Source organism: Mastomys coucha, unplaced genomic scaffold (genome assembly GCF_008632895.1).
Source record: "Mastomys coucha isolate ucsf_1 unplaced genomic scaffold, UCSF_Mcou_1 pScaffold12, whole genome shotgun sequence".
NCBI lineage: Eukaryota > Metazoa > Chordata > Mammalia > Rodentia > Muridae > Mastomys > Mastomys coucha.
In genome coordinates this window covers 26,983,778-27,005,130 of record NW_022196894.1, presented here as the reverse complement: position 1 = coordinate 27,005,130, position 21,353 = coordinate 26,983,778, and the positions used below count along the sequence as shown (strand labels likewise).

The 21,353-nt window shown below is 41.2% G+C and overlaps 1 protein-coding gene across 1 annotated transcript in view; it reads left to right on the top strand.

Annotated features, from left to right (window-relative positions):
* The window catches only part of Atp13a4 (ATPase 13A4), a 130,245-nt gene that overhangs the window by 74,599 nt on the left and 34,293 nt on the right, over positions 1 to 21,353 (top strand). The window contains exons 10-18 of the mRNA XM_031364600.1: positions 6,112 to 6,246; positions 8,696 to 8,866; positions 9,898 to 10,055; positions 10,669 to 10,857; positions 12,738 to 12,799; positions 14,772 to 14,922; positions 16,746 to 16,832; positions 17,051 to 17,204; positions 18,201 to 18,312. Coding sequence (XP_031220460.1) covers positions 6,112 to 6,246; positions 8,696 to 8,866; positions 9,898 to 10,055; positions 10,669 to 10,857; positions 12,738 to 12,799; positions 14,772 to 14,922; positions 16,746 to 16,832; positions 17,051 to 17,204; positions 18,201 to 18,312 — 1,219 coding nt within the window. The remainder of the gene's footprint in view (positions 1 to 6,111; positions 6,247 to 8,695; positions 8,867 to 9,897; positions 10,056 to 10,668; positions 10,858 to 12,737; positions 12,800 to 14,771; positions 14,923 to 16,745; positions 16,833 to 17,050; positions 17,205 to 18,200; positions 18,313 to 21,353) is intronic.

The following is a 21,353-nucleotide window of genomic DNA, read 5'->3' as shown; positions in this document are numbered from 1 at the left end:
TTTTTTTTTTTTTTTTTTTGGTGATATTTTGGTGAAGAATGTGGCTGCTATTTGCCCTTGTCTGAAAAGTCTGCCTGAGGCTAAAGTGAAGATATTTAACTGTATTGAGAAAAGGAATTTCAAAACAGCTTAGTGTAGACTCTGTCTTTTGGTTCAGTCTTATGAAAGTTTTTTTTTTAAAGATGTATTTATTTGTTTTATGTGTGTGAGTAGACTGTAGCTGTCTTCATACACACAAGAAGAGGGTATTAGATCCCATTACAGATGGTTGCCATGTGGTTGTTGGGAATTGAACTCATAACCTCTGGAAGAGCAGTCAGTTCTCTTAACCATTGAGCCAGCTCTCCAGCCCCATGAGGGTGTTTTCATCAAGCTTAGCAAGCCACTAAGAATCACCTGTCCATGGCCTCTGCATCAGTTCCTGCCTTTAGGTTTTAGCCCTGCTTGAGTTCCTGTCCTGACTTTCTTGAATGATAGATTATGATCTGGAAGGGTAAGCCAAATAAACCCTTTCTTCCACAACTTACTTTTTGGTCATGGTGTTTTGTCATAGCAATAAACCCCAACTAAGACAATATATAACTTGATTGTGTGTGCCTGTGTGTATGCATGTGTGTTTTAAAGGTTCACAGTTAAGAGTTTGTCTTGAGTCTTACTTAGACTTGGACTTTTGAAGACTTTGGAGACTTAGAGACAGACTAAATATATATCACAATAAGAGCTGAAAAGGAAATGTTTAAGGGATAAGAATGGTGTGTTGTGATTTAAAATGATGTGTGTGGAAATTTGATGAGGGATGGGTTATGGTGAATAATATTGATTGTCAGCTTGACAAGATCTAAAGTCACCCAGCAGTCAAGTCCCTGGGTATGCTTGTGAGAGATTATCTCAGTTTAGTCTTGAACATGTCTATAAAAGATAACTTGATTAGGTTCATTAATTATATTAACTCTATGGTGACACCATTTTATGGGCAGGGACCTGAGCTGAATGAAAAGAAGAGAGTCAGCTGGGCAATAGCATCCATCTCTTTGCCTCCTGACTGTGGTTGCACTGTGACCAGCTGTCTCTGGCTCATGCTGCCATGATTTCGTCTTCATGATGAACTGTATTCTCTTGAACTGTAAGCCCTTCCTCCCTCAAGTTTATTATTGTCAAGTGTTTTGTTGCAAACATGAGAAGATATAGAAACAAATACAGACTCTTTTCTTTTCAAAATGACTAAGGAAAAAATTTTAAATTGTTTATTTCTTTAAATTGTGTTGAGGGATTGATGGCTATGATGTTAAATCTCTAGGTCAATTGTAGAAAATTGACATATTTACAGGTTTGGATATTTTCTTCATAGATACAGGTTTCTTTAGGTCTTCTCTGATTCCTCTCATCTGTATTTTGAAGTTGTCAGTTTATAAGCCTTATACATTCTTTCTGAGATTTATTCTTAAGTATTTTAGAGTTAGGATGCTATTATAAATATTTTTACTAGTAAATATTTGTTCATTCTTTACTTATCTCTCGCATGTATTTACTGAGAGTGCTCAGCCAGAGTGTTAGACATCTTATTTTTTCCAGGTGAGTCTTTGTTCACAGGCATTCTCAGAGGCATACCTAGTGAAAAATTTAAGATAAAGTAAAGTATGAGTTCTTCATAACACTTACAATTTGCGTTTAGATATAAATGTTTTATTTTACTTTGATGATTGTACTTGTGTTTCTCATTTATACTGAAAATTCCAGTCCTCAGAGACAGACAAGAATGGCTCATTTGTTTAATCCTACTGATACAATAATCTCAGAACAACAAACCAATATCCTCAGCAATGAAGCAACTCTAAAAATCAATTTACAATGTTTTGAAGAGATCCCCACCCCAAATTGTGATATCCCATTAGAAACAGAGCCACATATACAATTTGATTTAATAAATTATACTTCAATGTCATTCAAAATAGTTCTCTGCATGGTGCTGCCAGCAATGTAATAGATTCATTTCACTCATTTGTTTTAGACTTTTAGTGTCAGCTTTTCAAATTTATTTTTATTTTACACAGATACTCTAAAAATATCTCTACATTTTACAATTTAAATTCATAAGATAAAAGATATTCAGGAGAGTTCAACTCCTTCCCTTTCTCTTTTGCATTTTTTCTTTATCATAATTACCTTTGTTAGCTTTTAATTTATTCTTACATTTAGAAATATAAAATATAAGGTACTAGCTTATATTATACATGCAAAATAGATTACATAATTACCCTGCCATTTTTATGAACAGAGCCACACCAAATTTAACTATTATTCACATACTGATGTTTCCATGGACCCTTTATGACGGGGTATATACACATTCCAAATTATTTATGAATGTGTAGTCCTCTCATGCAGAGGAAGAATTATTAATTCAGTCAGTCTTCTATTGCATATTTTCTAAGGCTTTTCCCACCATAAATAATGCTGCAGTAAAAGGCTGCTACATATGTCCTTTCATCTTTTTATCAGTATAACTTCAGTATGGATGTTGAGAAGCAAAAAATTTTAGATCAGAGAATAAATGCATACACACTTTTGCTAGATAGATATTGCCAGCTTTCATTTAGTAGCAACTGTGCCAGTTCGAATTTAGATTAGCAATGTGTGAGTGCCTGTTTCCTCACGGCCTTTCCAATAGAATATGCTAGCAGAATACTTTATTTTTCTAACAGAGAGGTAAGCAATGGTACCTCATGTATATTTCCTCCCCACTCTTTTTTTGTACAGAGAAATTGTAAAAATGAGGATCACTCTGTTTCCCAGAACTTAAAAATAAGTTTCTGAGATTGTTCATGTGGCTCAGTTAATACAATTGCTGAGCCAGTATGAAGACTAGAGTCCTGGTTTCCAAAATCCATGTAGAAACTGGGCACTTATAAATGCCACCTGAAATTCTGACCCTCAGGAATTACAGACAGGGGATTTCTGGGGCAAACTAGCTATCAAGGTCAGTATGGTCAGTTCTAGGTTCAACAAGAGACCCTGCCTCATAAAACTAGGTCAAAAGTGGTGGAGAATGGCACTTGATGTCAGATTGGAGCTTGAACACGTACATTCACGCATTTGTACATGTATATATTGCATATGCACAGACACAAAAGAAAAAAGAGAATAACTTGTTGACATGTAGCTCTACTATAGTTCACTATGCATTATTTAGAGGCCAGGACATTCTCTTGAAGAAACTGCAGTGTCATCAGGAAGCTAACTAACACATGCTAACAATGCATGGCCTGCTCTTTGTTATATTTTCTCAGTAATGTTCTTTGTAGGAAAGGGTTTCAGGATCACACAGTGGAGTTATTTGCCATATATCAGTATTTTTCAGTTGTTTCTTCCGTGACTTATATTCTCTCATTCTGGTTACTTTGTAAAATGTCCTTATGCTTGGCTTTGGCAAATCACAGGTATACATGTACATGTGTGTATGTGTACGTGTGTGTGTGTGTGTGTGTGTGTGTGTTTGTGTGTGTTTGTACATGTGTGTGTGCACATGTATGTGTTTGCTTCTTTGTATCAGGGTGTGCATGATTTAAATTTGTTCTATTGCTAGCAATATCAATGTGGGTTGCTTAATTATAGGATGTCTGCAAGTTCTTATCTGTAAGTTTCCTATTTTTCTTTTTGTAATTAATAGTTACTTTGTTGAGGAATATTTTGAGTCTACATAAATAGACTATCTTCATGAAATTTTCACCACTAGTTTTATTTCCTAGTAATGTGTCTTGATTTAATTATTACTTTTATTTGATAAATAGGGATTTTCTCATTTGAACTTCTTAATTATTTAATTGTCATTTTCCTGCAAGGAAAGAAATCATAATTTTTCTTCCTACTTATTTACCTACTAACATATGCCATTATGGATTCATGATATCCTATTTACTCAATGGTTATAGATCTTTATTGCTCTTTACTTTTTTTCCGAGACAGGGTTTCTCTGTATAGCCCTGGCCATCCTAGAGCTCACTCTGTAGACCAGGCTGGCCTCGAACTTAGAAATCCGCCTGCCTCTGCCTCCTAAGTGCTGGGATTAAAGGCGTGCACCACCACCGCCCGGCTGCTCTTTGTTAAATCTTTACAGATTTAGGCAGCCAGGCCCCTTATGTGACTTTGATATCTTTTTGTTGTCTCAATTGTTCTTTGAACATTTTCCTATTTAATGGCAAAGTGAGTTTGCCATTTATTCTATACATTTCTTTGACAGATTGTAATCAGTTCTTTTTCTGTAAGTTTTCATGGCTGGGCATGTGGGAGTACTGTGGCTGTACAGTGTTTATGTGTCAGAGCTAAGGCCACACACATGACCATTCATCCCACCTAGACTCCAGTATCACCAGTAACCTGCAACCCATCTTCCCAGCCACTTGCATATATTATTTCCTGTTACAGTGATAAAATACTCTTACAAAAGCAGCTCGCAGGGGAAAGGGGTTATTTGGCCCAAATTTCAGGGTAAAGTCTATGGTGGTTTAAATAAAAATGTCCCCCATAGACTTCAATGTTTGAATTCATGGACCTCTGTTGGTGGAACTGTTTGGGGAGGATTAGGAGGTATGGTCTTCTCGGAGGAAGTGTGGCACTAGGGAGTCTTTGAGGTTTCAAAGGCTTTTTCCATTCCCAGTGTGCTCTCTTCTTCTCTCTGCTTTTTGCTTATGGTTGTAGACATGAGCAAGTTTTCAGTTTGCTGTTTCAGTGACCATGCCTGCTTGCTGCCATGCTCCTCTGCCCTGAGAGTGATGGCTCTTCTATCCCCCTGGAATCACAAGCACAGAATAAACTCTTCCTTCCTTAAGTTGCCTTGGTCATGGTGTTTTATCACAGCAACAGAAAGGTAACTTAATACACAGTCCTTCATTGGGATGAAGTCAAGCTGGCAGCAACACGAAGCAGCTTGTCTCATTGTCTTGTTACATCTTCCACCAAGAGCAGAGGGCAGTGAATTAATGCATGTGAATGCTCAGCTCCCCTCTTCCTCCAGTCCAGGCTTCAGCTGATGAAATGCCGCCACACACATTCAAGGTGGGTGTCTTAGTTACTTTTTTTTTTTTTATTGCTGTGATACAATACCATGACTGAGGCAACTTAGAGAAGGAAGAATTTGGGCTTATAGTTCCAAAGGGTTTAGAATCTATCACCATCGTGGCGGGAAGTGTGGCAACACACAGGCAGGCATGGTGGCAGGAACAGTCGAGAACTCATGTCTTTAACTGCAAATGGAAAGCAGAGAGAGTCAACTCAAAATGGCTCCAAGTTGTTAATCTCTAAAAACCACTCCCAATGACACACTTCCTCCAACAAGGCCACACTTTCTAAGCTTCTCAAACAAGGCCACAAACTAGGGACAATACATTCAAATACTTAAAAGTATGAGGCGGGGGGGTGGGGAGCTTTCTCATTCCAACTACTACAATGGATCTTCTCACTTCACCAGACTCATCTGAGACTCCCCCATACAGAGATTCCCATAGGCTAATTTAATAGACAGTACCTTATTGAAACCTTCTTTCCAGATGATTCCAGTTTGTGTTAGGCTGATAAATCTCTCTCTCACAGCTGTCTACATACTCAATTCCATGACCTCTTTGAGACTCAATAAAGGAAGAAAGAAGTTAGGCCATCCAGACAGGGAACCAAGAAGGAAGAAAGGGAAGAAGGAAGGAAGAAATGAGTAAAAACAAGCAGTTTTTCAAATATTTAACTTGCCACTCGTATGTGTGCATGCGTGCTCATTTGTGAGTGTGTGCACATGTGTGTGACCTGTTAGCATCTAGTTGTTGCTGTACATTTCTTCCTTGATGTCTTTCTATGTGAAAAATACCAGTCTTTTGTCTGTGAGCATCAAATGTGTTTTTCTGACTTCGTCATTATTTTTTCTTGGCTTGTCCATCATTGCCACTCTAAGGATCTTATTTCGTGCAGTTTGTTTGCTTCCTTCTTCTTGTCTTCAGAGGTAGAACCACTTTTGAGGACTGGCTTCTCTTTTCATACACGTTACCTGCTTCTCCAGGAATCTCTCACATGGAGCAGCAGGACTGGTTTTTGTAGGAAAGTAACGTGACTGTCTGCTCACACTTTCAGCTGGAGCCCAAGACCTGGAATCCCGCCTCCTGGTGCCTGGAGATTTATTAATTCTGACAGGGAGCAGAGTGCAAATGCCATGTGATGCCATTCTGATTGATGGCAGCTGTGTGGTAGATGAAGGCATGCTGACAGGTACGGCTGGAGCTTCACATTTGCAGTCTCTGCTGGACTGGCTCAGGACGGATGTTATTGCAGTCCTGGCTGGCTCTTCCTGTACCCAAATGACAATTTTGTCCAGGACAAGATATGAGGCTGCTGTGTGACCTTCCTGCTTCCGCAAGCCTTGCTTAGTCCTGCTGTGGCTGACTCTGAGAGTTCTCAAAATTGTTCCCTTTGTGCTCAAGTCAGCACAGTCAGAACATCACTGAACATGTATCCCATTTTCTGCTTGAAATTATTTAAAAGATTGTGGGGATCAGTAGATCTTTCAAAATTATATCTTAACATACTTACACAAAATGCCCCTTATAAACTTAGAAGGTCTGAAAACCTTCAATGACATCCTGCAGTCCACAAGGCCAAAGGCCTCATAGCCTAGGCTGAAAATGTTAAAAAAAAAAAAGTCCACAATGAAACTTTGGACAAATCTGCCAGTTCCAGAATATACATTGGATGTTTTGGACTGAATTTATTTTATTTTTAACTAGCACACTGATCTGAGGGGTGGACCTTAGAGGTCATCCTGGATCACAGTCTTTGCAACTAAAATATAGAGAGGAGAAGCGACTCAGTCAAGCTTTTGAAGCAAAATAATGAGGTTTCAGTAAGATGAGGACGTCTTTTCTAGGGATGAAATTGAGTAATGTATTGTGTTCCTATTAAAGTCCATAGCAAACCCATTTCTCCCGAGTAGGCCCAGCAGCATGAACAGAGACAAACATGCAAAGATATTCATCTCCCTTCTATATAAGCCTACAATTAAAGTGGCTGGTAGTCATGGCAGATCAGGTTTATTTTCTTTAAAATTCCATTGATTTATAAAAGCCTATCAACTCTGGAAATTTGCTAATGCCCAGATCTGTTTTCATAATGATGGTAGCCCTGATGTTGATTTTTCTATCACCTGCCCTGCAAAGACCAGTTGGAGGCTCTGAGGGCATCTTTCTCAGAACTGTCCCTGGTGGCTTCCATAGCTTGATACTTACCCTGAGTTAGTTCTAACCTCATTGCAATGTGTGCCTCCCAGCACACTGGCACAGCTGCTACACTTACAAGTACATGTGCGCTGGCTGCGTTTCATCTTAGTGACTCTCCTGTCTTTTGGCTACTTGACTATGGTTCCCCAGAACTATCCTTGTCTTGACTTTCTAACTCTCTGCTCTCTCCAGGTGCTTCGAGCACTGACCATGCTGCTGAATTCATTCCTCACCTTCTCTTCCTCTGACTCCCTAACTGCTGGCACTGTTCAGAGCTATGTTCTTGTCTTTTCCTCTTTTTACCCTTTGCTCGATTCTTAAGTAATCTGTCTTCTCTCTCTCTCTCTCTCTCTCTCCCTCTCTCTCTCTCTCTCTCCCTCTCTCTCTCTCCCTCTCTCTCTCTCTCTCTCTCTCTCTCTCTCTCTCTCTCTCTCTCTCTCTCTCTCTCTCTCTCTCTCTCTCTCTCTCTCTCTCTCTCTCTCTCTCTCTCTCTCCAGTTTTAATTACCACATACAAACTGGTGATCTCTGACTAAATGTCCTTGGTGAAGGCCTCATACGATCACCAGGTCCAAATAATTATCCACTGTGCACAAAGCCTTTCAATGTGGTTCTTCCACAGTGAGCTCCAGTCCACAGTGACCCAAAGGCAACTTCTGATCCTCTTAGAATCTTTACTTTCATTACTGTTGCCTGCCCTCTGCTCAGGCTCCCAGCTAAGGACCACAAAGCTGGTTTGGTTCTCTCCTCTACTTTGTGATGTGCTGATACAAAATTCCCTCGATTTTTGTATCATCTTAATCTTCCTATTCCTTGACCTTCCTCTCTACTTGTATTCAATCTGCTGCATTTCCGGTCCCATCCCTTTCAGCTATGACTTTTGTGATCACTTCTCAGCTAACTATCCACCCACTACCCTCACAAGACTTTAACTCATTCCTTGTATCCTGGGCAGATAATTTTGTCTTACAACTAATTGTAATATTACTCTAGAAACTGAAGCAACTAACCATCTCCCTGACAACCGATACCAGGGCCTACAGAAAGAATTAAACACTTAACTGCATCACACTTGGGTTCTCTATGATGGAGCACCTGCCTAGGCCTTATGGTTTCACTCTCCCTACATCCCACACTCTACAACTACACAGCTTGCTCTTCTGTAAATGTCTTTTCCCAACCTATTTGAATGCCTATGTTTAATCTAAAATAATATAGTATTTATAATATGACATTTTACATATTTGGTTACATGTTGCTCTCCTCTTCTAAAATACAGAACTCTCAACAACCAGTACCTTTGCTTGTCTTGTATTCCTAATGCCTAGACTGCTTTGCTTCATAGTAGACTCCTGATGAAGTTCTGTGACACATGAGAGTGTAGGAGTGATTTACATGGGGAAGGCACTCCACCCCACTAAGTAAGATAGATTCTTTTTCCTATAGGAGAAAGCATTCCCGTCACTAAAACTCCACTATCCCAGATGGCTAGCTCTGCACCCTGGAAGATGCAGTCTGAAGCAGATCCCAGGCGGCATGTTCTCTTCTGTGGTACAGAGGTCATCCAGGCCAAGGCAACTGGCTCTGGGACTGTGAGAGCTGTGGTCCTGCAAACAGGTGAGCATCTTCTGTGTAGGTTGTTTGTAATGATGCCTTCCCACTTAGTGTGTCTAGTACCTTAAATGTATTGGGTCAGGATGAACCATTGGATAGCACAACACTTATTTGTAAGTCTGTGTATTTTAAATGTTGACTTGCTGATTGAAGGGTGGCCTGTGCATCTTGGTAAATATAGTGGCACATATTGAAATAATCACTGTCTATGTGCTTTGCAGTTTATTAACTCTTCCTGAAGATTGAGCCAGCAGTAAAGATACTTATTGTCTGCCCCACCTCTCCATTGTGTAAAACAAAGCACCTGAAACTACATAAGCCAAGTGGACAGTTGCAGAATGATAAGCTAATACCCAAGAAAGCTGGGCCAGAAACTCCGCATTGCTGAGCAGAATTCCAAGTTCATTCCTCATAGGAACAAGAAACTAAAAATTTAGTAATGAAAGCTATTAGAAAAATGAGTGCCTTGGTTTTTACTGGGCCGCTTCATTTTAATTCAAGCAAAGGATCCACGTAGGTGTGTGAGCACATTCATGGCATCATGTCTTTAAAACTAAGTTGTGCTCAGCCCTGGGTATGGCTCCCATCTCTGGTGTGCACTGAAGCTGGAAGTAGAGGGAGAAATCCAGGGAGAGTACGAGTCTCTGAGGAAGGTAACCTTATTCCAGTCCAGCCTGATGTACTGTTCTAGTTGTCTAACATTGTATTTAGGTTTAAGCTTTAGGTTTAGACTCTTTAAAACAGTGGTTCTTAAACTTTGTAATGTTATGGCCATTTAATAGAGTTCCTCACATTGTGATGAAACCCCTCCCCCAACAATAAAGTTATTTTCATTGCTACTTCATATCTGTAATTTTGCTACTGTTAAGAATTGTAATGTCAATACTTCTGGAGATTGAGGTTTGCCAAAAGGGAGTGTCACCCACAGGTTGAGAAACATTGCTCTAGAGAAAACCAAGGCAATGTAGATGTTTACATTATTGGCAGTAACATTTGTTATCCTGAAAATGTAGGACATCTGTTTGTCATTTCAGGATTCAACACTGCAAAGGGGGACCTTGTGAGATCCATCCTGTACCCCAAGCCCATGAACTTCAAGCTCTACAGGGACGCCATCAGGTTCCTCCTATGCCTTGTAGGGACAGCCACCATTGGCATGGTCTATACTCTGTGTGTCTATGTGCTTAGTGGGGTAAGCTATCTTTGTATTCTTACACACACACACACACACACACACTCATACACACTCACTCTACATATTTTATTGCTATATGTTGACCTTATTTCTATATGTTGGTCTTATTCATGGATGTGGTTTTCAAACGAACTTTGAACAGGTCAAAATGCCAAAGTCTGCTTTCAGGCACCCAGATGCACCTATGAGCAATTGGTTGCTCAATTCTGGCATAGCAATAAGATCTTGTGAGATAGTGGGGGAACAGTTTGCTTACTGAAATGCCAGCATGATCCTATTATTGCACATGTCCCCATGCTTTACGCTACTTCCATATTTAGTTTGAAAAGTGAAATGTTTCGTAAAAGTAGCATTTTGTTGCTATCAGATGAAGATCTCCAAATGAAACCAGATGCTCAGTGTTGGCAGAGCTACAGTGAGTTGGTGCACCAGTGGTCACAGCAGAACAGTTATGGGTGTTCTCGTTGTACTTTGGAGAAAAGATATTGAGAGCCGTGGTGGTCATACCTTTTGGCCTGTTGATGCTGTTAAACAGAGAAGGGAAGGTCACACTCTCAAAGCTGTTCACTGCTGATTTAAATCTAATGACCCAACACTCTTTCTTTTCCAGGAGCCTCCAGAGGAGGTAGTAAGGAAAGCTCTGGATGTTATCACCATTGCAGTGCCTCCTGCCCTCCCTGCCGCCCTGACCACAGGCATCATCTACGCCCAGAGGAGGCTGAAAAAGAAGGGCATATTCTGCATTAGCCCCCAGAGGATCAATGTTTGTGGACAATTAAACCTCGTCTGCTTCGACAAAGTATGTGTCTTTCATCCTCAGTCCCAGGCCATTCATCACTGCCGTTGGAACGGATAGACACTGTCCTCTTTAGTGAGGCAGAAGTAATAGGCAGGTTACAGGCATCTGACCTTATTTTATCTCTGGTTGTGTGTGCGCGTGGGATCTGAGAAATGAATTTTCTGACCCTGGGCTTTTTGAAAAGAGGGAGTAGAAACTGAATCAGTGAATCTTTTAGATTCCGTTCAGCTGTGAGTGTCTATGAAAAACAATGGATCAAAATACATTCTGTTTCATGAAGTCAAAACCTGCACACAGAAACACACACACATATGCACACACAAACACATACACATACACACATACATGCATACGCACATGCACATGAACTTTAAGTGGTTTATAATGTTTCCAGCTGTATCTGCAACACTTAGACTATTGCCTGGCAACTGAGTCAATGCTTAGTAAGTATTAATTGAATTATGGAATTAGGAAACATAAAAAGGCTTATTAAACTATGTGTTAATATAAAACTCTTGCTGACAATACAGCCACAGATGATACCCTCAACTCTATGTTCTCAGGCGCCATGTATGCGTCAGGTTAACTGTTGGATGCTTGCCACTGCTGCTAAGCAGCCTCTCACTTGAGTTTTGTTCTGCGTGTTTATGTTACACACGATGAATAGGGGACAGAAGTGAATTAAAAGTCCTGTTAGAGGACTGGATGGAAAAGCATAAGAAGGAGAACAAAGGGCCACCATGGCACCAGGACAGCCCAAGACAGTATGGTTTGGATAGTATGACTCTAATATAGGGGAGGATGCCAACATTAGAAGAGGGTGTGTGTAAACCTTGAATGTCTAATCGACATGTTTTTATGTTTCTTCAAGCAACAGGGAGCAATTGGAGCCTCTGTTGTCCTCAGTTTCTTTGAATTAATATTTTGGGAGAGGGGGGAGTGAAGTAAATATAAGATAAAATTTGCCATGTCAAACATGTGAAGTGTCCAGTGCACCAACACTTAAGTACATGCTCACTGTTCTATGACTATCACTGTCATCCATCTTGAGAAACATCTTCATCTTCCTACGTGAAAAATCTGTAGCCATTAAACAGTGCATGGAAAGCTGGGAACATTGATGGCATGGAAACTGCACTTTATAAATAGTGGAGAGTCAGAAGTGCTCCATGACCAGAGCAACATCACAGGGAAGAACAGTTTACTTATGATGTCATATTGTGAGTTCGAAAACAGTACCAGGAACAGAAGAGGTAATTGTAACATAGGCCTGAACAAAACAATGAGCAGTAGCTGTGAGTCTTTTTCCTCATTATTATTAGCTCTTACTGTGGGCTTTGACATTAAACAAATTGCTTCCTATTATTTTATTTATTATTCAAGACGGGTCTGTGGGATTATGATCATGTTGTAGATAAGGGTTTCAATGTGGGAAGGATTATGGGATTTTTTTCCACTCACACAGATGGTATTTCAACTTAGCCTGAGTTCCTCGTTGTTATACCACACTGAAAAAATTATCATGTATTTTTTTAAGCCAAAAAAGAAAGAAAAAAAAAAGAAAGAAAAAAAGAGAAGAAAAAAATCAGATGGTAGACTATTTCATCAGCTATGCAGCACAGTCCCCTAGTGTGACAGGAGATACTCTGCTCTTTTACCACAGAGGTCACAGAAGTTTGTGACCAACTCAAGGCTGTCATGTTTGAATTCGTTGCAATGTCTTTCTTAGAACCTAGATGCCCACTTTATTGTGGTCTTCCTTAAAGGAACAATGTTGGTGATATTTTCTGATGTGTATTTCTCTATTAAGTGTACTGTATTTGCCTTCATTATTCCCTAAGCAGATCTTCCATGTAACCCAAAGGCTGATTTCTGTTCAGACAGGCACCTTAACGAGGGGAGGCTTGGATCCTTGGGGAGTTGTACCCTGTGACCAGAATGGGTGAGTACTCTGAACTAATCACTCTGTGATGGCTGTGACTTTTGTCTTCCCAGAGCCTCACATTTACCCTCTAATCTACTGATGAGGACACATTGGACTTTGGCTTTGCTAAGCAATGACTGCCGAAGTCTGATCAGTTTATTTCTCCTCTTAGAATTTCCCAGGCCTCTCTGAACATGCATATTAGCCTGCAGCTCATCCCAGTCTCACCCACAAACTGAGGAGGTGAGGGGGGAGTTTGCACACACTGCCCAACATGAACTTTGCTTTAAGCCTATTTTCCAGAGACGTGACATTGCTATAGTCAGTCAGTAGTAGATCTAGACAGTACAAGGACACTGTCCTTCATGGAGGTGGCATAGTAGGAAAGGGTGTATTGCTGACTCTGTTTCCGGATTTTCAGGAAGAGGGATGCTATGGAACAGTAGCTGGTGTACTCTTTTTTCCTTAGTACTCTGATTCTGGGAAACTTATTTTCTGCCTGCCAGAGTCTGCTCATCAGGAAAAGAGTCCTTTGCATTGTGGGTCCAGGTTAAGGGTGGGATGGTAGGGTAGGGGGGCTGATGGAGGTGAAAGGTATCCGTGGCCTGTGGTGTTGGCAGTTTTCAATTTGCTGTCTTAGAGATTTGTAAACCTGGCCCTCTTGTGGCCACATCTGAGTTTGCTTTCCACCGGTGGTCAGGACAGGAAGTGTGGTTGGTGCATGTGGCACAATTCTGTTTGAAAAACAAAGGCATTTCCTTGACACTTGAGCCACAAAGTATTTCATGCATACAAGGCTGATTGAGGTTCTTTTTGTAATTAAATATTTGAATTCATTCATTCATTCATTCATGCATGTTGACCGTATGTGCCTCCCTCCTTGACTTCTCCCTACCTATATGTCCTTGTCTGCCCACCCAACTTTGTACTCTGTTTTTTTCTTTTCAAATGCATCAAGTCTGATTTGTGACTGTAGTTCTTAAATTATGCAGATGACATACATATTCATAAAGGATTTTTTTTTTAGGTTGTGCATAGTGGGGTCTTTTAACTTTGGCTATTGAGGAGGATATTGAGTAGCCTAGAGGCCTGCCTGGGCTACCAAGCTTGTTCAAAATCTGAAAGATGCTAACATGAGAGGAGGGAGGGCAAGTAGATTCTGATTGGTTGTAAGCCACAGCGCTTGCCTCTTCATAGGAGGAAACTACTGTCATTCAAATATTCGATGATGTGACAGGTGTTTTTCCCCCACCCAATTATTGTGCTACGCATTTGGTAAGAAGCTGCCTGACATGGCTGAAGAGGACCTTCTTCTAGTGGGGCCAAGGATGAACTCAATGACTTACTTTCAATTAATAAATGAAACTCATGTACAACATTGGAGTTTTATTTCCATTGATTGTAGATAAAGTCACTTCCTGTGGGAAAGAATGAAGAAAATGGTGGCAATATGGACCCAAGATGCCAGGGTTGAGGAGGTCCAAGATGCACAGGTCCCTTTCCAAAGATAACCTGTGAAGTTTCTAAGAATGAAACCATTTGTTCATTTACTTATATGTTTACCGAATGTCTACTGTGGACCAATTATCTTATATGTTGGGAGACAAATACAGAAAATATGCCCAGCCCTGTAAGATTGATTGAAGATGGTGTGAATCTAACACACCTGGAGTTTTTCGACAATTTGAAGAGCGATGATTTAGTCACTGGGATATGAGCAGACCTCAGAGCAAAGGGTGGTCCTTCTAGTCATTTCCACCTGTGTGGATTAAATAAGTCTGGGAAGAATTAAGGCAAAGTAGGAAAGGGAGCGTGAGACAGCCTCTGAGCCGTTCTAGTATTCCTGAACTAAAGGGAAGGCTTGCTAACATACTGTTGTCCTGTGGAGACTAGGGGAAGTGCAGCAGTGCACATTAAGTCAAAGACCTCAAGAAGCTCCATTTTTGGCAAGAGGAGACAGGACTGAATCTTTTTCTCTTTTCTCTCTCAGATTCCAGGCAGTCCACAGCTTTGCCTCAGGCAAAGCTCTGCCCCAGGGGCCACTGTGTGCAGCCATGGCCAGCTGCCACTCTCTGATTCTTCTTGATGGGACCATCCAGGGAGACCCTCTGGACCTGAAAATGTTTGAAGCCACCAAATGGGTAAGTCTCTGACCTTCAGCGAATGCAAAAAAGTTTCCTTAATGCCAGCACAACACAGGCAATATCATAGCCCTTTAATACTCGACAAATGTGGGGTTTCAAATATGGCACAGAGGGAAAACTAGCCTGGCCTTCTGATTGGAACAGCATGTATGTTGTAGGTTTGCTGGGGGATTAAATGAGACTGTGCCATAAAAATCCTTAGTATATTTATTAGTGCCAAAGCATTTGGCACCTATTGTAAGTCTAGTAGTTATTTATACAATTATGATTCTATAATTATTTTCTAATTCTATTCTTCTGTGAGCTGGTTTTTGGAATTTTCTAGAGTTAATTTGACAAGGTGGTGGTATGTGAATTATCATGATTGCACCTTTTTATAATATATGCATAGATCAAAGAGCACATCACAGTATAACCTGTAAATATACACAATTGTTACTTCTCATTAAGCATGCTTTTAATACCAGCACTTGGGAGGCAGAGGCAGGTAGATTTCTGCATTCGAGTCCAGCCTAGTCTACAAAGTGAGTTCCAGGATAGCCAGGGCTATACAGAGAAACCCTGTCTAGAAAAAAACAAAAACAAAACAAACAAAAAACAAAAACAAAAACAAAAGGCAAAGATTAGGAAACACAGTTTTTCACAGTCCTTAGGACAAGTGGGAGATCCACCGCAATCAAGAATTTTATTCTACTTTATTGACTAGTCCTCTAATTTCCAAGACTGAGCAGAATTCATTCCAGAATTTTCCCTGAGATTCTAAATTAGTTCCAAGAGCAGGTGCTCCTGTGGTATATAGGAACCTGCTTCTTTCTCTTCTGGTTTCAGCTCTGCCCTGATTCTCAACCTCATGAGGTCTTTCTGTGTGTTGGGGCCTTAGCTCTCATGGCTGTGGCATGAGGGGATCAAACCAGTACAGTGACAGCCATATAAAAAGGACAAAAGAGTGCTAATCTGTTCTCAGAAGAACCTTATCCTTATTCGGGGATGGCCTTTAAGAACCCTCTCTCTGGAATTACTGTGGCTGCGGGCAAAGCAGGGAGGAGGAGGAAACATGATTTGAGCTTCTTCTCTGCAGCTAACCTCTCCATGGATGTGAGCAGCTCAGGCCCTGGGAACAGTGTGAGCACCTCTGGAGAGATGTCTCTGTGGGTCCACCCTCCTTTAACGGATATGATTGCTTTGCAGTCTCTTGTCCACTCTGGAATATTGCTTCTGTGCCTCTAAGTAGAGGTTACAGTTTCCTTCCTAAGATTGTAAATTTTTTTTTGTCAGCCACCCAATTAGATGATTACAAAGGACTTTAATATCTTTAGGTAGAAAGTTTCCTTGCCTATAATTTAGAGCCATTATTACCGTGGTTCCTAGACAGAAATCATGCATATTGCAAAAATATATTCTGCTCAGTCCACTTTAGACAGATAGGGAACAGCAGGATCAACAGTGACTCTGGGGAAAGAAAGGCTGCGAGTTGCCTGCTCCACACAAAACAAGCCTGGAGATTCATACTCAACATTTGCAAGTTAAGCTCTTCAGAAACAGAGAACGAACCTTTATGCAGCAATTCCAACAGCGAAAGCCAGATAAATTGCATGAATAATTCAGGAGTGCGTGTCCTTCAAGCTCTACCCCTCTCAGTGCGGCCTGCCTTTTGCTTCTTGGAGTAGAAGAAGCCGGATGCACCAGTCTAGCAGCACAGAAGGAATCCTGTCAATATACTGAGGTGGTCAAGGGGGTCTTTGCAAGAGGGAGGCGCAAACTTACTATCAGTGTGTGAATAAACAGACCCCATACAGTGAACTCTCTCCTTTGCGAAACAGGAAATGACTGTTTCTGGCGATGATTTCCACATCAAGGAAATGCTGGCACACACCATGGTAGTGAAGCCTACAGACATGGTGGGCCAGGTAAGCCACACATGCTGCTCTTCCCATAGCATCCAAGCCAGGGGAAACTGTGCCCTGACTATGGAGTTGGAAAGCACATGGATGTGTGTTGAACTGATGATGTAAAAATGTATTATATTTCTCCTGTATCTGGTAAAACAGAGACTGATGGGGGAGGCAGTTAGCTCCCACAATCGCTCTTCCCGTACGTGCCTCTCCATTTCTGGTCCATCAACCAGGTCCCAGTGGAAGGACTCGCCATTGTCCATCAGTTCCCGTTCTCATCAGCACTGCAGAGGATGACTGTCATCGTCCAGGAGCTGGGAGGTGGCCGACTGGCGTTCATGAAAGGTGCACCAGAGAGAGTGGCCAGCTTTTGCCAACCTGACACAGGTTGGTTAGCCAATGGGTGTGGGATACAAATGTGCCATAGACACTTTTTGTTTCCAGCCAAAGTTGTCCCCACAATACAAGATCCAGTGGCTGGCTGACATCACTTACCATTACTATTCCAAGCTCAATACCAAAATCAAGTTTAAAAATTTCCCTTTCTGTATTTCCCAGTCTCCCATCTTGGATAATCCCCACCCCACACTCCAATCCTCCAGTCCCTCATCCCCGATTCCTTCCTTATGACTGTACTGCTATGTCCTGCCTTTTTTTTTTTTTCATCTGATTGCTTTCAACAGCCTCCACCAGAGTTCAAATTCCTTTGAGATCACAGAGAAGTTCCCCATGATCTGAGCCCCCTATTAAATATCCCTTCCTGCTTTGTCCCTCACGTCTTGGGCTCCTCTGAGCTGTCTTAGCCCCCCCCCCCCATGTCTGAGCACATCTGATTCCTCAGCCAGATAGCACTTTCCTTCCCCCACCCTGCCTACCGCCCCCCAGTTAAGTCCGGGAGCCCCCTAAGTACTCTGCATGGCCAATCTTGGTTTTAGCTTTCATGTCAGTGTACTGGTTTTCACTGAAGCAAACAGACATCTGTAGAGCAGAGCTTGATCATATTATACCCATAGTAAGTATTTGGAGAATCAAGAATTCTATATATTCCTTATTCTTAATTTTTCAAGCGTCTCATTTCAGCTTTACTGGATCCTAAGGTATTAACCCCCAATTTTTTTGTTTTCAAGTTCTTTGTGTAGCCCAGGCTGTCCTTGAGCTCGATCTGTAGACCAGGCTGGCCTCAAACTCAGAGAGATCTGCTTACCTTTGCCTCCCAAGTGCTAGGGTTAAAGGCGTGAACAGCCACCACCCTGGCTTTATGCAACTTTGTAAAAGTGTTTTCTTGAGTCAGAGTTATATTGTGAAGGGTCTCTACCCATGCTAGCTATGTAAACATTGTGTAGTAATACCGTGTTTTTGTTTTTGTTTTTTTTTTAAAAACAGTACCAACTAGCTTCATTAGTGAACTTCAGATTTACACAACACAGGGTTTTCGAGTCATAGCTCTGGCCTACAAGAAGCTGGAAATGGACTGCCCCACAACTACTTTGATGAGGTAAAAGGAGAGGGTCTTCCTGTAGAAGATGGTTTGGAGAAGACAGATGTATCTGACTGGGATAGCAATCAAAGGTCCTGGGTAGGCCCAGAAACACGCCATGTCAGGTTTTGTGTATAGGCATCTCTGAATATGGCGAGTAAGGAGTCGTGCTGCCTGGCCCAAATCACAAAGCTGATGTGAACACTGTCAGAATATATGAAAAGAAGCTGTACAGCATGTAAAACATAAGGTGACCTTAGGGTTTAGTGAAACCAGTTATGTGGAAATAACCAGTGTTTTAGAGCTTGAAACTGGGGTCCTGATATATAAATTGGTTAGAAATAATAAAATATGTTTGCTTAGAAAAAAAGCCTTTTTAATAAGAAATACACAGCTAATGAAACAACAAACATCAATTGTGGTTATGAAATCTAGGTAATGTTTACAGAGAAATGGGAAAACCTTCCAAGAGGTCATGCTGGACAAAGTTTTGTTGTGTGTAAATTAAAATGAGGGTTCGTAGTTGTGTGCCGCAGCAATGGCAGTTCCACTTTGATTGGTGTGATTGTGGTTGCTTTTCTGCCATTTGGGAGCATCCTGTTAATTTGGTCTTAGATGACATCTCTAGGTTTTTGTTTTGTTTTGTTTTTGTCAGTCACTACTATTTATGCTTTTGTAGGGTTAATCAAGCCTCATTTCGTTTTTTAGAGTCCCATGCACTCATTTTCAAATTCATCTGATGCAGCAGTCTTTAGTTGTGACTGTATTTTCACCTCTTCCCTTAGCATCTTAGAATTTATATGTGCTATTATCTGTGCATATTATCTGCAAAAATCCCCCTGCATAGGAGTTAAAAGGAAGAAGGAAACAGTTTAGTATAAAAATAGTAGGTTAATAAATTTTTAGCAGATGCCAGTAAAACAAAGGGAACAGGTTGGGGGCTTGGGAGATGGCTCAGCTGGGAAAGAACTTGGCTTGCAAGTACAAGGACCAGAGTCCAATCTCAGAAATCACTAGAAATGTGAGGCTTCGTCGTTTGTGCTTATGGTCACACTGATTGAGAGGCACAGAGGGCATCCCTGGCTTGATTGGCTGGCTAGCCTAGCCTAGGTGGAGAGCTCTAGGATAGTCCTCTTTATGCACACACACACACACACACACACACACACACAACACACACACACACACTATGAGTACATATTTTTCTTCCCCAGTGAACACACACACATACACACCATATACACACACACCATGACTACATATTCCTCTTTACCAGGGAACACACATACCATACATCCACCCCCCCACACATACACACACCCCATACAAAACACAACCACATACACATAAGTCTACACACACCTCTTACACACATACTCACACACATATACCCTCACACAATACTCATATACACATACTCTCTCTCTCATACACACACACACCATACACACCCTCTCCCATATACACACTATTCACACATACATACACATTCACACACACACTCTTACACACACAACTCTCCCACACATGTACATACACATATACATGCACCTCATATACACACCCCACATACACACACACACAACACACTCACACACATTCACACACACATTCACACCACACACACACACACACACACACACACACACACACACACACACTCACTGAACAGTTGTTCAACCTGAGAGTAGATACCATGAGGCTACAGTGGCTTCCTGCTATGTAATATGTGCTGCATAATGCAGCCAGCCTCAATGTCTCACACGGTCTCACTGCAAGGAAGGCAGCTCAGTGACATCATTAACAATGCCTGGGAAATTTTAAAATGGAAAGAGTACAACCTCTTCTCATTTTGCATACTTGCAGTATCCCTGCAAAATTGAGGAGCTGCAAAAAATACTTTATGTTTATATGAAAAGCATTGCTAGGGGAACTATACTAGTAGCATTTTTTATTGTTGTTTAATGAAACAATCCTAACTATAGAGTGCTAATACATACATTAACAGCAGGATAATGAAGTAATATAAACAGCACATGAGCTGGTGACTTACAAAGTCCATGAATATCCAATCAAATATTCAAAGAGTGTGAGGGGTGAGCCATGATTCTTTGTGCATTTGTCATGGCAGACAATCCTGCATACTTGCAAAGATTTTTTCCCCCTAAAATATTATGTAGAGTCACTTCTGTCCATGCTGAGAAGGACTGATGTGACCAACCCTCTGAGATTTGGTTTGGGACAGATGAGGCCCAGAGGGAGAGTGGTGTGTGGATAGTCACCGAGTGTCACGTTTGCAGGAGGAGTATTGGACTGATGCCCTAATTAGCCAACTTAGTGAGACCTCCTGAAGTTTGGCTATTTCAGGTCTGAAGATTGTGATCTGGTGAACTCAGTTCTAGGTCTTTGAGGTCAGAATTAAAAGTGGACCTTGAGAATAGATGTCACAATCTGAAATAGAGATACTTTGGGTCAAGGAAGGGTTACACAGAATTGGGCTTTCAGGGCTGCTTCTGCTTGTTACCCAGTATGAGGTGTGCACATTTACAAGCTGTAAATTCTCAGTTTGGGACTAGTAGATGTACCAAGCCCTTCCCAGTGGAGGAAGTTGGAGACTTGGGAATGGTGAGAGCTGTGGTCAGCAGGAGAGTGCTTGCCTTTGTTAAAGTCATTGGCATCTAAATCCTAATCTTGCAAAATCTAGTAAGGTTCTGAACACAAATCGACAAATAGGAGTTTGTCTTCGGTTCTGTATTTAGCTCTCCCACTTCAAACCACATCACCACCATGGGGACTCATAGCTAAACTAATTGCTCTATCCTTTGGCTATTTCATCTCTGAATATTAAGATCTGATCAGCTCAGCTCAGGTTGCTGAAGTCAGTTTGGAAGTGGACCTTGAGAATAGCTGTCACAATCTGAACTAGACCTACTTGAGGCCAGGTGGGCATGGTGCTGATACTGATACTGACCAAGACAGAAATTCCAGAACATTCTCTCTTTCTTCTTCTTCTTCTTCTTCTTCTTCTTCTTCTTCTTCTTCTTCTTCTTCTTCTTCTT